This window comes from Aulonocara stuartgranti (genome assembly GCF_965226115.1).
Source record: "Aulonocara stuartgranti genome assembly, chromosome: 22".
Lineage (NCBI taxonomy): Eukaryota > Metazoa > Chordata > Actinopteri > Cichliformes > Cichlidae > Aulonocara > Aulonocara stuartgranti.
Genome location: NC_138957.1, coordinates 25,185,457 through 25,202,388, shown reverse-complemented (window position 1 = coordinate 25,202,388; position 16,932 = coordinate 25,185,457). Strand labels below are relative to the sequence as shown.

General features: G+C 41.7%; 1 protein-coding gene across 4 annotated transcripts in view; it reads right to left on the bottom strand.

Annotated features, from left to right (window-relative positions):
* LOC309698512 (RNA-binding motif, single-stranded-interacting protein 3) overlaps window positions 1-16,932 on the bottom strand; it is a 296,725-nt gene that overhangs the window by 11,079 nt on the left and 268,714 nt on the right. For all 4 annotated transcript variants that reach the window (XM_082521018.1, XM_082521020.1, XM_082521019.1 and 1 more), the window contains 2 exons: window positions 16,366-16,413; window positions 556-666 (listed from right to left, as the gene is read on the bottom strand). In XM_082521018.1, coding sequence (XP_082377144.1) covers window positions 556-666; window positions 16,366-16,413 — 159 coding nt within the window. The remainder of the gene's footprint in view (window positions 1-555; window positions 667-16,365; window positions 16,414-16,932) is intronic.

The window sequence follows — 16,932 nt, the reverse complement described above, 5'->3', positions numbered from 1 at the left end:
GCACCCCTCACAACAACTTGAACATTTCTTTTTCATCTCTCAAGACTAGACGCAGATTTTTTTAGATATTTTCCAACTGTATACTGGAATAGAGGAAACAAATAACAAAAAACAACCGACCACGTATATTTAAAGTGCACCCTTCTATGAATCGATTTGATTTCATTTTGGAGCAGACTACATGTCATCTACCCTGCAGACACCCCGGGATACTCCACTAGAAACCGGAATGTATTGCTGGGGAAAGAAAGACACCTGGATTACACTGCTTACCCACCGTGACCGGACATCGGATAAGCAGAGGAAAATTTGGTTGTGCTTGCTGTTACTGTCGAGTGTAGGTATTTCTTAGAGTTAAGTGACTTCCAGTAAACATGTAAAATATGCACTGAGGACGACACTCAAAGCAACAGGTTGTTGCTAGTACAGCTAACATGTTGGAGCACTTCAAAATGTCCTTGTAGCCAGATTCTGTCACGATGATCACGGCAACTATGTGTGCTTGTGTGGGGTTATCTGTGTGTGGTTCGCTGTGACACAGCGAATCCTACTCACACTTCCTGTAGTGCCCAGGGACAGATGGTTCATCTGCTGAGTGAGAGGGCCCATCATATTGGCAGGCTGCATGGACATAGTGTGGTCCATGGCTGGCGTGATCACTGCACCCTGAGGGAAGCAGGTAAAAACAAACAAACAAATAAAAACAAAAAAAGGACAAGGTGAGAAGAATTAAGGAACAGAAGAAATGATGGAGCATTTTGATTTAGTGAATTTCTCTCTCTGATTAACTATGCGGGCTTACATAAGCCTTAAGCGAACTTCCACAAGTAGTTGCTAGTCCTCATACTGTCTAAATATAAATTATATAGTCCTTTAGACTAGGCGAAACAAAGTGAGATGAAGTACAACATAAGAGAATGTCAGCATGAGGACAGAAAGAAGAAAACTTGGGTTAGCGATTGAATCATCAAAAGCATGAAATGAATAGAAACAGAGGACGACAGGAGGGTTTTTGGGCACAAAAAGACGGACGGTGTCAATAATCAGCAACAGAACACAGGGACCAATACACACCACTGTCTTTAGTCTATCAAAGCCATCACTATCTGCTGCCGATGTATCAGCAGTATGATTTTTTTTTTGGGTTGCCGAGTGAAAATGCTTTCTCTCCGTCCCTCGCTCTCACTTGCTCGCTCTTGAGCCTGTCCTCCCAGTATAATGCACAGCATGTTTTTCCCTAACGGGCGGATGAGAACACTAGAAGCTTCTTTTTCACGGTGCAGTGAAACATGAGGGAAAGCGATGAAACCATTGTTGCTCTTTCATCCCTTGTCATGATAGCTCCATTTCCTCAGCACTGAAGCCTTCGAAGGAATGCATTCAAAACCAGCCCTTTTTCTTCTGCTCGGCTCTCTTCTCTTGTTGTGCGCTCGTAACACTGTAACGATGCCTATGTGTGTTTGTGGGTAAGCCTGCAACACACTGTGTGTAACGAGTGTGAAGGAGGACAGTACTGTCTAACTTCAAAGTGTGTGTGTGAGGGTGCAATTTAAGTAGTGTATGCTTGGGAGTGTGTGTGCATGTGTGTACCCCACTGGCGACTCTGTGTGGGCCTTTTGGAGAACAAACTGTGCAGACACAGCCTGTCAGAATTGCTCTGCTTGTCTACTCCCTGCATTCCCAACACAGGCAGCTAAACCGCTCTTCCTTCCTCCCTCTCCTCTTCCATCTCTGCTACCTCTAGCTCAATATAGAAGCTTCACATGAAACTTTGTGGAGGTACACAAACAAGAAAGAAACTGGATAACGAGTGGACACAAAAAGTAGGATTAGTTGTCACCTCTTCATGTCCTGGACTAGTGTTGTTGAAAACTGTAAGGCTAAATGAATAGCCGTGAGGTCAATTAGAGACATAAAGGAGAACGCCTTATAGGAAAGAACCATGAAACACATGAATGTATCAAGTTCTGAAACCTTGAAAATGTTTTTTTTGGATACAAATATTAAGGCAGGCGACTCAACAATGACAGTAATTACCAGTCACTAAATAAATGTAATGTTTGATAACAAATAAAGGCGAGGAGGAGTGAAGAAGGTAATCAAATACAATCTTGTGAAAAAGAAGGTTTTCACAGGACTCACTGCATGGTGAGTCCTGGGGTGTACTTAGTTGCTTTCAACTATGTACACCCCAGGATTCAATAGCTTGTTTAACCGCCTTTAGGAGCAATAAGTCGAAGTAATTGTTTTCTGTCTGACTTTATCAGTCACTCACATTGTTGGGGAGGAATTTTAGCCGCTCTTCTTTGCATCATTGCTTCAGTTCATTGAGGTTTTCAGGCTTTTGTTTATACACAGTTCACTTAAGGGCTCGCCGCAGCATTTTGATCAAGTAGAGGTCTGGGCCATTGTGACACCTTGATTTTTTTTATTTTTCAGACATTCTGTTGCAGTTTTTCTGCTTTGTTTGGGGTCATTGTCCTATTTCATGACCCAGTTAGAGCAAAGCTGTCCAACAGGTGGCCTCACATTTGTCCACAGTATTCTAGAGTCACGTGGTCGACTCAGTGACAATAAGGTGGCGCAGGTCCTCTGGCTGATAAACAAGCCCGAATCATCAACCCTCTACCACTGTGCTTGTCTTTTGGAATGAGGTGTTTGTGCTGGCAGGCTGTTTGGTTTTTGCTCAACATGATGCTGCAGATTAAGGTCCAAATGTCTCCACATTGGTGTAATCTGTCCAAAGAACACTGATCCAGAAGTTGTGGGTTTTTTTTTCAAATGCAACTTTGCAAACCTAAGCTGTGCTGCCATGTTTGTTTTAGAGAGAAAAGGCTTTCTCCTGGAAACCCTTCCAAATAGGCCAAACTTGTTTAGTGTTTTTCCTAATTGTACTCTCAAAAACTTTAAGATTTAACATGCTAATGGAGGCTTGTAGCTCTGAGAAGTAGCTCTTGGCATTCTGCAGTTTCTCTGAGCATTGCGCGTCGAATTCGCTGAGATGTCCACTTCTGGGGATATTGCAACATTATGTTAACACCCGCTTAAATGTTCCCAATCAGCAAACAACAAACTGCTTTTATAGAGGTGTTTAGACTCGCTGATGATCAATTAATCAAGTGCATTCGATCACCAACCTCCGGCTGCTACTTTCCCACTTACTGGAAGCAGTAAGGATGTGATTTTCTTTTCACATGACAGTAAGGTTGATATATCCCGCCCGAACTTAAACTAAGATTAAATTCCCTCGTGGATATGCAGACGGGAGTCTTTGCACACCACGGGCAAGTAGTTGTACCTATTACACCCACATTCTAAGCTGCTGGGAGTGCACTTCAAGGACACATACATACACTCAACAAAAATATAAACGCAACACCTTTGTTACTGCTCCCATTCCCCATGGGATGGACGTAGAGACCTAAAATTCATTCCACATACACAATATAACCATCCCTCCCAAACAGTGGTCACAAATCAGTCCAAATGTGTGGTAGTGGGCACATCTGCTATATTGAGATAATCCATCCCACCTCACAGGTGTGCCACATCAGGATGCTGATCTGACATCATGAGTAGTGCACAGGTGTACCTCAGACTGCCCACAACAAAAGGCCACCCTGGAATGTGCAGTTTTGTCTCACAGCAAAATGCCACAGATGCCACAAGCAATGAGGACGCGTGCAATTGGCATGCTGACAGCAGGAATGTCAACCAGATCTGTCGCCCGTGCATTGAATGTTCATTTCTCAACCATAAGCCGTCTCCACAGGCGTTTCAGAGAATATGGCAGCACATCCAACCGGCCTCACAACCGCAGACCTCGTGTAACCACACCAGCCCAGGACCTCCACATCCAGCAGGTTCACCTCCAAGATCGTCTGAGACCAGCCACCCAGACAGCTGCTGGAACAATTGGTTTGCACAACCAAACAATTTCTGCACAAACTGTCAGAAACCGTCTCAGGGACGCTCAACTGCATGCCCGTCGTCCTCATCGGGGTCTTGACCTGACTCCAGCTCGTCGCCGTAACAGACTTGTGTGGGCAAATGCTCACATTCGATGGCGTCTGGCACGTTGGAGAGGTGTGCGCTTCACGGATGAATCATGGTTCACATTGTTCAGGGCAGATGGCAGCTGAGAATGTCCCAGTTCTTGCATGGCCAGCATACTCACCGGACATGTCACCCACTGAGCATGTTCGGGATGTGCTTGACCGGCGTATACGACAGCGTGTACCAGTTCCCACGAATATCCAACAACCTCGCACAGCCATTGAAGTGGAGTGGACCAACATTCCACAGGCCACAATTGACAATCTGATAGACTCCATGCGACGATGTGTTGCACTGCATGAGGCAAATGGTGGTCACACCAGATACTGACCGGTTCTGGGTCCCCAGACCCCCAATAGCGCAAAAAACTGCACATTCCAGGGTGGCCTTTTGTTGTGGGCAGTCTGAGGTACACCTGTGCACTACTCATGATGTCAGATCAGCATCCTGATGTGGCACACCTGTGAGGTGGGATGGATTATCTCAATATAGCAGATGTGCCCACTACCACACATTTGGACTGATTTGTGACCACTGTTTGGGAGGGATGGTTATATTGTGTATCTGGAATGAATTTTAGGTCTCTACGTCCATCCCATGGGGAATGGGAGCAGTAACAAAGGTGTTGCGTTTATATTTTTGTTGAGTGTAGTTGGTGCCCTAGTAATAAAGTATTTCTTTTTGGACAAGTAATGTGTTGACACCAAATTTGAGGACATGTAGATATCTACACTGAGCTTGGCATACTCGCTCTGTTGACGAAACATCAGTCAGACCCAACAGACACTTTGGAAGCTTGTGGAAACATAGCACTGCCATTAGAAGAAGAAAAAGAATACACCTTAAAGCTCAAACTTAATACTAATCTCAGTGGAAAAAATGGTTTCTGATAGATTTTGTTTTTTATTGTGAACTTGATTGTGAAGTTTGTTGATGAAGGTATGTTTAAATAAAAAAGACGAGAATATAAGCTCTATATATTTTTGACCACACTTAAAACTGCTAATCAACAAACGATATTTACAAAAGTACAAGTATCTCGTAGTGTAACACTTATATATTATCAGATTCTTACTGATGTATCAACATGTATGCAGGCAGTATTTTCTGACAAATGTAACCACTTTACATGCTGCTGAGTACTTTACTGTATAATCATACTTAGTGTCCTAAAAATTGACCCTATATTTTGTATATAAGCTGAACTGACAAATTATAGCAGCAATATTAATGCAGTCAAAAGCACACAGACTTATAAAGTAGCACCAAATGAAAATACCCAGTACTATTCTGCCACTGGCTGTGACAGATGAATAAATAAAGGGAAAGGGGAAATGAGGAAAGAGAGACAGAAAGACACTGTGAGGACAGGAGAGAGATGATTAAGCAAAGATGGAGGTCACGGGGAAGACGGGAGTGAAGAAAGATAGATGAGGGAAGTGAAGCCAGAGACTTGGAGAGAAAAAGTGGAATTTTGGAAAGAGAGAGAGAGAAGTCAAAGACCGAGAATGAAAAAGAAGACAGATGAGTAAGGCGGAAGAAAAAAAAAAGAGAGAGGAGAAGCGAGAAGGAAGCAGCAGGGGCTGTGGGCTACCTGTTACCGTTTCAGCCTCTGACAATGCCTTTATAATGGGAAAGGGAGAGCAACGGAAAGGCTTAATTCACAGATGTGTCAGGGAGAGTTAAGCCGATTTGTGATTTCGATTTTCTGTGTTTGTGAGACTGAGTGTCTGTGAGAGAGAGGGTTTAAAGTGTGTGCGTGTGTGTCTGTGTGCAAAAGCGTCTGTCTGGTTGTGCGTCTGTCCATTGATGGGCTAGAGAGGAAAGAAAATGAGAAAGAGATTGACACAAAGAGACAATATATGTTTTTGATTTGTCCTCTGTGTGTAAGAGAGAATAAGTTAATGCCTGCTGCAGACGTATCTGTTACAAATGTACGAGACGATGTTTACAGAGCTCCGCAATGTATGCACATGTATTCCTGTTTGTGCATGCGTCTGTGTGCATGCGTGTGGAAAAGCCAGTCCTGCTTAAGGTGGTATTGATTCTGCTTTAGACCGGAGATGAGAGGATATCCACTCATTGCCTGTAAAATACATTGATATACGCTCAACGGCTTGACACAATGTACAGTAAATAAGAAATCTTATAAAAATTCTTACAACCAGCAGTGTTTTCTTTTAATGACTATCGCATTACAAGCACTTGCTTATGAAACACTGGTTGGTATCAGCTGATATTCATTACCTTGACTTTACATCTGCTGATCAGCAACACCAATTGTAAAAAAGGTGAGGCAACTACATAAATGTCACACAAATAGTGACTGTTTTTACTGCCTGGTCCATTACAGCTGAAGGATCTCCACCACATGCAGCAGGCTATTAAGATAATTTACATTCAGGTCCAGACCTCCATATACTCAAGATGCAGTCAGCTAAGCAGTATGCTCAGGCTGCTGGTATCAGACTGAAAGCAGTATCTCCTTTTTACTAAACATGTCCTTCTGGGGGACGCCCAGGATTTCATCCAGTTCTGTAAACACTAAAAGTGTGCTTTCTGGGACTGGGATTTCTGTCTTAGGCAGGCACAGAAGGACAACTGCCTTCAAAATGAACATAGTGTAATATTTTAGAGCGAAAAAAGAAAATAAAATGAGAAAACTGTTATGGACTTCCTGTAAAGATAAGCATTACAGTGTCTGATTCTGCTGACATGAAAACTGATCAGTATCAGCCGAAAAAACCTGATCACAGCACCCCCACAGCTAGCTATTTTTGCTAATCTCTCACTGCTGCAGGTTATAATTTCCCACATTATTGCATATCTACCCTGCTGCTTCAAGCCGGTGTTGATACATGTAACTACCTTGGGGCAATACCTTCACTCGGAAAACAGCTTGAGGCTACAAAGAGAGGTTCACATTCTTTTCCTCACCTTGCAGGTCCCTATGTTTCACTATTTGCAAGAAGATCACTGTGTAGTGTTTTACTGCCAGCCTGGTAAGAAGAGACCATGCTTATTTATATGCTTTGTGTTGGGGGAAGATGTTGATTAAACTCGGGGAATGAGAAGACAGAAGACTGGCACATTAAAAGCCTCAAGAACGCCAATGGGCCGAGGCTGTATTTCTGAGTCTTTGGCTAAAACAAAGCTTCATTTGTCTCGGGCCCATGAAAGACGACCTGCATTTGACTCAGTGCATTCCTCGCTGTATTTGACAGTTGCTTTCTCCATGTGAGGCACTATGGTTTGGACACTGATGCTCGTTTGTACTAGTTAGCGTGTTTTGTGTCAGTGGAAATGAGACATGCACACTCCATGCTTCAGGGTCTTAATTCTGCAAAGTACGTACTGTGACTATCCAGCTTCATGACTCCAAAGAGCTTCATCTTGGTCCCCTAACAAGGCTATATGGGGATGAGCTTTTTGTCCCCATGAGGAAGACAAGTCCCCATAATGTCAAAGTGTAAACAAGCAGCATGACAAACCAGCAACATGACAAATACCCTCCCTAATGCAATCATGCTCACACACGCAGCACATCTGCAGATGGCTGAGTGGTAACGGCACCCAACTGCACCAGGCTCACCCACTTGAAGGCTAAACTATTGGTAATGACTGTCTCTCTACAAAAACTACAGAAAAAACAACACAAAACAAAAACTTGTGAAGTAATATGAATGTGTCTTCTAAAGGTGTCCGTATTTACCCTGTTCTGTGGTTGTGCTGTATGTCACCTACTTCAACTGTGACCATGTTTTCCAGATGTCCTCGGGCACCTTTGTATTCGGGTAAGCACAGAAAAGGGAGCCAGCATTTCGGGTGCTTCAAACTAATCTTCAGTGGGAATCCCTCCTTAGGGCTAACAGACTACCAGGGTTTCTCAACTATTAACAACAGAGTCTGTCTACAGGACCAAATGTGCTATAGACTGATCCAGGACAGTGAACAGCTTACTTTACCCAAGTGGGGCAGCAAATAGTAGCGCAGACCAAAAGATAGCAATGAAGGAGCCTCCCAAGCTGACAGTGATGTGTGTAGCGGCTTAACTCGGTCTTTGTGATCACAGGGATACTTGGAATCTGATTTTGTAATGGTTTTTGGAAATCTTAATTGCAAACACAGGAAAGCCCTGCAGGGAAGACAGAGAACTGGTACTAAGAAACTGAAGCAGCCGAGGGGTTGCAAAAAATGTATGTTAACAGATTAACATGTGGAGCATGATACAGATGAAAGATTCCTCACCTCTGGTTATGTGGCAATGAGGATTATCTACATTGTATAAATTTGTCCTATGCAATGAAAAGGCAATAAGAGCGATGATGAATCTGCTTTTCCCCGCCTATTTACGCATCAGCTTGTCTATCATCTAGAATACTACATATTCAATTTACAATAGGTGGCAGATGAGGTGCACAGGTTAAACTTGCAGGTCAAAATCTGGGAGCATGTATAACCAAATTGCCGTGGCTGAGATGGATTATGGTAATGCTGCTGCTTTGTAATCTTATATATATGTGTGCGTGTCAGTGAAGGAAAGCAAAACTAATAATTTCCCCCAGTAATATGATGGCTTGTGACTATAAAATGATTCTAGTAATAAAGTTATTATGAAAAATAAAGCACCAACTTCTGCATATCGAATAGGACATGCTATTTGGATGGATTTGTAGCGTGCGTTTGTGTGTTGTGTTTCTTAATGTGTGTATGAGGCGATAAGGGTGCTAGATGAAGCATGTAACAGTATTTGTCATGTCTTCATGGGAGGTCCATTCCTCTCCACGGTCGGACTGTGCTCGTTTATCAGCCGTTCTCTGACTGCCTTTTGTAGACAAATAGATCATTTCACACACAAGGATCTCTCTAGAATGTTTACTCTATTTATAAAAACCAAAAAAGGGGGGAAAAAAGATTAGAAATCCAATTAAAAACACAGCCAGCTAATAAAGCCTGCCCACCAAAGCATATCAGCTTTGTCTCCAAACATATTTTTTTGCTACTATCGCAAAATTTGTTGAAGTAATATCCAAAAAGCTTACAGTGAAAATGCAGCCACTCAGTCTCCTTGTCAGTCACCCGGTGTCTCTGCAACAGTATTGTTCTTACATATATATGAAACCTTAACCCTGACAAGACAATTTTTTATTTCCTGGCACGGACACAGTAGGTGCAGTTGTAGTCTGAAAGGGCAGAAGAGAAGAGAAACAGGACAGAGTGAGACAAAAATGAGGGAGAAATGAGAGCTAGGTGTACAGGAAGGAGTGCAGAGGGAGCGGGGATGGAAAAAAATAAAAGAGAAACTCAAGGACGAGTGTAGCCCCGTCTCAAATTCTGCCTCGCCAGTCAAATCCATGAGACCAACATAATGTTCCCTCTCTGAATCCAAGGAGCATTTTTAATGTCAAGCGGGGAGATGGGTATCACACAGCGCACTGATTCAACCCTATTCGATGAGGGCTGATAGTTACGGTTCACGTTCTCACAGACCCAGTGAACGTCTATTCAAAGCAGGGAGAACTGGCCGGAGTGCAACGGCAGAGGAATTCAATAATTCACCTCCAGTATGTAAGGGCTGGTGCACTCAGGCAAATGCACACTTGAAGCACATACACATGAGAAAAAGGGGGGGGGGGGGGGGGGGAAGGGGGGAGGGTAACTCATGGGGAAAGACAGCAATGCTGCGCATGGCTGGCACAGCACTTAGTCCGGCACTCGTTGGCAGTGCGAACTGAATTTAAGAGCACGTACATGTGATTGATGATCTGTATGTAAGTAAGATTTACCACTGGAAGGAATGTGTTGTGTGCGTGTAGGCATTCGCACGTGTTAGCTGCACGTATGCATTTGTCTTTTTGGGGCCTCTAGTTCTTTAATTGTTCGTACTTTTTCAAGGTCTGCTGATTTCTGTAGCATTGACCAGGCAAGTGGTCATGTTTTGACATGACCTGTGAGAACATCTCACAGACGATGAGAAAGGAAAGAAGGAAGACAAATGATAAACTAAAGGAAAAGGAAAGAAGAACAACCCATGTAAGAACAGACTGCAGACTCGTTTAGACGTCCACTTAAGAAAAAAAAAAAGAAAAGAAACGCTGTCACTTTCTATCAGGTTTCCCGCAGAGAACATCTTGCGCATTAATTGAAGATAAGCAAATTTTGAAAACTGTTAGTCACCCTTTCTAACTGCTAACAAAGCGCCGGCTCCTCTGTGGGATGAAGTCCAGTTTCGTATGGATAGACTTGTCAAACTTAATCTACTCAGATACAAACAAACACCTTTTGCCTTAGAAGTACATGCTGCAGTGCTCTCTGTTTACTGTGCAATAAGGCAAGTAGCGGTCAAGTTGCTTTCAGTGTCAGCAGTTTGATTTACTTCCATTCAACACAACATCTATTATTTCCAACAAATTGCTGCTTAACGCAGTTAATGGACTTCAGGTTTACAAAGGCAGCGGAGGGCTGAAATGAAGAAAAACATCAAATTAGGTTAACAAATCAATGCGGTATCATTAGTATCGGCAGTAGCTAACTAACAAGGGGTTTTAACAATATACGGCTCCACCAGCACTTTGCACAATTTTGCGAAGAAGAGAAATTTGTCCTGCTGAGAGATACTCAACTCAGCAACACCAAAGCCAGCATATCATTTCAGAGTAAGTTTACCATAGCAGGCATGCTGTTTTTTAAAGGCTCAAGTAGAAAGTACAGACAACTTCATATAAGCATAAAAAATTCATATGAGCACTTTAAAAATCAAAAAACAACAACAGCCTGTCAGGCACTCCAGAAGAAAACGTCGTTATATTTTGTAGGAACAATGTAAAACACAGAGAGATCTGGCATTTGCAGAATAGTTCAGGTCACAGACTGTAAATTAAAGATGGATGCAGCCCATTTCATCACCCACCGTAAAACTCTGACATAAAGATTTTCACTGACCACCAGGTACTGGGTGAGACTTGGTGAGATCTGACAAAGAAACTGAGGGACGATGCAAGATCATAGTGTAGTAGTCCTTCAGCCAAGCTTATTATGATGCAGATTACAATGTACAAAAAGAAAATTATGCTTTTTAACTAAGACTTCAAAAAGACTTCTTCACTCTTTTTGCACAATTTATAACAGCTAAAAAAACCAATATTATTTAAAACTAAAATTAATAATGAATTACAATACTCATTTGCAGGAACCAACAGTCCCGTTGTGGCATAACTAATACCACAATTTATCCAAAGTTCCTTTGTAACCTTTCCTTAATGCTCTTCTTCAACATTATTTAGATTTTAGGTGCCATTTGTTGTACTCCGTTTAATAGTAGACTCAAAAACACATTTTACCCTAACCTGTATCTGTAATGTAATTATCTAAATAATAATCTCTAGATCTATTCTTAAATACTTATTTTGTTAAATCAAACTTAACAAGTCTGATTAATTAACAAGTTTATTTAACATGCATATAGACTATTCTATTCTATTCTGTATGACTGTCCAGCTCTTCCCCTTCCACGCTCTGCTGCCTCCATATTGCCCAGATATCAGGAGCGCCATTGCACAACGCTCCATTGGTTTAACACACAACATGAGGAAGGAGTCGCCAAACTGCAGCACAATCAATTGGTTTTTAATGCCCCGAGAAGCCCCCCAAGCATTTGAACTAGGATGCTTAGCTAATTTGATGTGATTCACTGAACTGATGGCAGAATGTGTGTGTATGCATGTGTGTATAAAGGGCAGTCTGCTGTGTTTGTAGCTGGTAGTTGATACGAGCACGGGTCATAAAGGGAGACAGACTGGTATCTATGATTCACTGTCAGCAGTGACAGCTGGGGTTAGCACCTACCAGCCATTTGGTGACAGAAAGAGCCAATGGAACACAAAGGGGACGGGACCATGGGGACTTATATCGCCACATGGCTACTGCTGGCATGGAGGCATGATGAGATGTAGACAGTACAATGTGGCTGCTGGTTAGTGGCTAGTGCCAAAGGCTTCAAGAGGCCCCATGACATAAGGCTGAAAGATGGATGACCATCAGGCATCGCATGGGCTGGTAAAGAATAACCCGTATGGGCCACACGTATGGCAATTCATAACACATACAGTACATACAAACATGTATCGGCAAACACGCACAGTTACCCAAGCATAGATGATGAGGCAGTATATACTCTCTCCATGTGATGACAGACAAACCACAACACCACATGGCCGAGAGCCTGAGAAGACGCCAGAAAATGAAGAAAACAGTATGCACATTCAAGCAAACGTGTATTCTTGTACTGTGGATGCACACGCACAAGCAGACATGCAAATGTATTTGTGTAGAAAGAATGCATGTACACACTAAAACACAAACGGGCTGCACTGCACATGCTGAGCAGTTATACTATTAGAGGACTCTGTCACGTTTGTCATTCACCTTGTAATACTGTCTACCACCTAAGACAGCTTCATTTTCACAACAGGGAGACTCAGCAGCAGCAGCAAAAACAGCAGCTTGTTAGCGAGCTAGCTTTAATCCAGCCTGAAACGAGTGCCATAAGGAAGGAGCATACCTGCCTGAGAGAACTGCAAAGTATGGGAGGGAAGGAGGTGGCTGGTTGAGTGAAGATATGTGCAAAAAAAAAAAAAGGCAGGAAGTTGTGTGGCTGAAAGGCAAACTGGGCACCTCACAGGGCAGCTGCAGCTGGGTGTGGGTGTGTGTGTGTCTGCTGGGCTGGTGGCCTGCTGCGACCAGATTACATGTTCACTGTCCCACAGCGGGAGTGGAAGTGAGATGGGTAGGACTGAGTGGTAAATGGCCACAGCGGGGAGCCACGCGGCTGGTTGAGCACTCCTCTAGTGAGTGAGTGCCAATGTTTCCCAGTTTGCTCAGTGGCAGGGACTCTAAAGCAGTTGTCTTCTTGACTGACGCTTACAATGTTATCCACATTCGTACGGACTTCATTAGCCAAACTTGGTTTTTCATTCTGAACCATCAACAGCAAAAGCTAAAAATATCATGATGTGAAAATATCAGGTAGTGTGTACTGATTTGTGCCTCTGTGCCGGTAACAATGAACCGATAATATTTTGGCCGTCAAAGTTCAAAGCTAAGGTCATTAGGAACTCACAAAACAGCTACAGTATTCAGTTGTAACTCTAGAATTCTAATCATATAAGGATAACATAAACTAATGCAATTTTATCTAACACTGAAAGGTCATTGCAAGGTCACCTTCATTGGGATATCATAAGGTTCTCCCAAAACTCTAATTTAGGAAGTAAGGGGAAGAGAGAAGGATTTAAACTGGTGGAGGCATACGACCCCGGTATCTGGGGAAAACAAATTTAATTAATCTAACAGTCTACACAAAAAAAATAATGACTAATTACGCTGGAACTGTGTGTTCTTACTAGTTTTCTCCCTATTATTATAACACTTTTGGGCTGGTATCTACCCAGTGTGTAAAATATTTGTTGCAGTATAGAACTCTATAACCCCGGGTTATAGATCCAAACTGTAAGGTGCTACCTATTCACCCATATGCATATTCATTTGCTCATTAGTACAGAATAGTGAACCTCGATATCAAAGCATGACTTAAATTATGCGGCTGTGAGATTCATTAGAGGTAACTTCAGCAAAAACTAACACAAGTTACCCTGAGGCTGGTCATTTCTTTTCCAAAGACAAAATAACTTATTGTATCAATAAAATTAGAACCACAGTGCAGAATTTACATGCATATTATGAACCATACTGTGACGCAGAGTCCTAAAAATGTGCTTTATGTAGAAAAAAAAAACTTCACTGCACTCCCTTTTCCAGGCTAATAGAACTAAGTACCCACCTTATTAAAGAAGTATTGAGATTTTCAAAAAGTGAAGCTTTTTTTAAAATAGTGGTAAAGAATCAGATATATTTGCCCTTGACTGGTAACCAGTCTTTTTCTGTGAACAAACTGAGAGCAATGAAGTAGATTGAATACGCTTCAGGGGCCACAACAAGCCTCAAGCAAACACTAAAAATCTCTGGCAGAATGATTTAAAATCACTAAGAAACAAAATGAGAACACTTATAGAGCTTGGATCAATTAAAAACTCAACCTTAAAACAATTTGGTAAACCACTAATGTGCTTTGTTGTTATAACAACAGAGAAGGAAAAGTATTTTCAAGCAAGAGTGCGGGTGAGGCTTCAGCGATAGGAAAATAAAACTGGATGTGCAAGCGGGGGTATTTCAGGAAATGTGAAAAAGCCTTGAGCCACCTCTCCTGCTTGAAAATATGTGCAGCGATTTATTGAAACATGTAAAAATACAAGAAAATACAGTATATAACTCTGCAAATACAGATCGTAAAACTCTAACGAGCTTGAAAATCAATATTTGGTATGACCATGTTTATTCTTCATGACAGCCTGAACTCTCTTGCTCAAGTTTTCTTGTCGTTTCTTCAGGAATAGTTCTCCAGGCTTTTTGAAGGGCATTCAAAACTCTTCTTTGGATGTTGGCTGCCTTTTGTTCTGTTCACTGTACAGACGATCCTACACTGCTTCAAAAATGTTGAGCTCTGGGCTCAGGCGAGGCCAATCCATGACTGATGGCAATCCATTGTGTGTTTTTCTCTTCAGGTATGCTTTTGCTGCATTGTCACTGTGTTTGGGATCATTGTCATGAAAATGAAGCTCTTGCCAATCTGACACTTTCCAGATGGTATTGCATGGTAGATCAAAATCTGATGGTGCTCTTCTCTGTTTATAATTCCATCAATTTTGATAAGATCGTTAACACCACTGGCTGAAATACAACCCCGAACCATGATGGCTGTAAGAGACTATATATATATATATATTTGAAATTTGGATTCATTACTCCACAAGACTTGGTGCCATTGTTTTTTAGTCTAATTCTTGTGTAATTTAGCATACCTCAGGCTTTCCTCTCTGTTTGTCTTCCTTAAGAATGGCTTGTTGACAGCCATGCGTCTACTTGATAAGGCTTTAGTAAACAGTAGATCAACTGGATCAACTGAAGGGCCAGATGCACCTCACAATTCTTTCCTGTTTGTTAAGAGCATGGCTTTCAGTTATACCAGGTTTTTGGCTAATCGCTCGTTCTATGCCTGTCAAACTTTTATTGTTGCCGTTTTTCATGAATTTGAAGAAATGGGAACAAATTATGGCTGCTAGTAACAAAGTCCCTGAAGGTACTGTTTAAAAAGTGGTTCTCTGCTAAGTTTTTTGTTATGTGTAGACACGCCACCAGTTCATTTCTTGAGTTAGGTTCCTTTTTAAGATTGAATGATTCCCAGGTCAATGCCAAGTAACTTAACAAAGAAAACATTTATCTGAAAATGGTCAGGTACAAGGACTGGATTGAAAATGAGTGAAAAAGCAGCCGATGTCCAAAGAAAAACTTTGGAAGACCCTCATGAAGCTCGAAGAACTATTGTTAAATGCCACTTTAAAAAGGAGAAGAAATTCTGTACAAAGAAATGAGAGGGAACGTTTGCACTGTACTTCTCTGTGAAAATGTAATTGACCTTGATTTAAAGAATAACATCCAAGAAGGTTTCGTTTTTACTAATATTTAGGAAGTAGGACTTTGCCAGTTATTGAAATGTTAAAATGTGAAATTTAGTGACCAGTACAAACCTTCTGAAGCTTCTCTGTTGTCTCTCTTCAAAACAGAACTGAATGTGACTGAAGGCAATGTGATTACCTCACCGTTAAAGACCGTGTTGCTCGTGAGCTAAGTCTAATTAATATTAGCTTTTTTCCCTCTTGTCTGCTGTCTGGGATGGTAACCTCAAGCAGCAGTCTGTCTTGTGCTGTGGTCTGGTAAATGACTCTGAATTGCTTCCTGGCACTACCAAAAACATATAAACTCCACAAAGCCTCCCAAAAATAAAACAAAATGTGTTTGTATACTTAGGAGAGATGGAAAAATGTGGTTATCAGAATTGGGTAAAGTGCTTCGTATAGTAACTCCAGGACCGAAATGGTGTAATCATTTGGCCAGAAGTAATAGTGGCCAAGTGCATGTTAGAAATTGAGTTGCTTTAACATTTAGTCTGCAACGGAAGAATAATGTGGCTTAAACGTTTTTCCAAACAGAATCTTTTTCTGGTCAGTCACATTGTGCTAAATATAAAAATGTCTCCATGTCGTAAACTATTTTCAGGATAAATTTAAAAATAAAAAGTTTCGATTAACAGCAGATCAGACTAGTTGAAAATCTGTGATGCGCATCCAAAGGGTGGATCCCCAGCGGGGACTCAAGGGCAGCTGCAGTACTTCAGGTACATGGTGGAGTACTTACTGTAGGTTGCATAACATATTGTTGATGAGGCATCCACGTACTCTGGACCTGAGGAGAAATATAGAAAATGTAAAATGATGGTGGCAATATAAAATTTTCCTTTGTCTTAGTAAGAGCTGAAACGTATCCCACATAATACAATAAATGCAATTCAAATAGTCCCAATATGTTCAAATACTCTTCAGTCTGTAAGTCTTAAAATGATTGTGCTGGTTTTAATGCACCAAAATGGCTGAACTTTACACAGATTAATTTGTGCCAAAGAATTACTAGAAGAATCTGAAAGTCTGGAGGCAGCCCATCTCCCTCCTGCCTTCCCATTATTGCCGGCAGTACGTTGTGCGTTGAGCCCGTAAAATGAGTCTTTTTCTGTATTATAAGAATATTAAAGCTCTGCCCAGTGCTGTTGGAGCAGGGGTGAAAGGTCAGGGACAGACCTCTAGAGAAGACTCACAAAATACAAAAAGCATTTTTGTTTTAATCTCAGCATAAAACAGAACAAAGAACTTCAACGCTACAACCAGAGGAAAAAAAAAAAACAGTGACAGATATGCATATTTACAAATG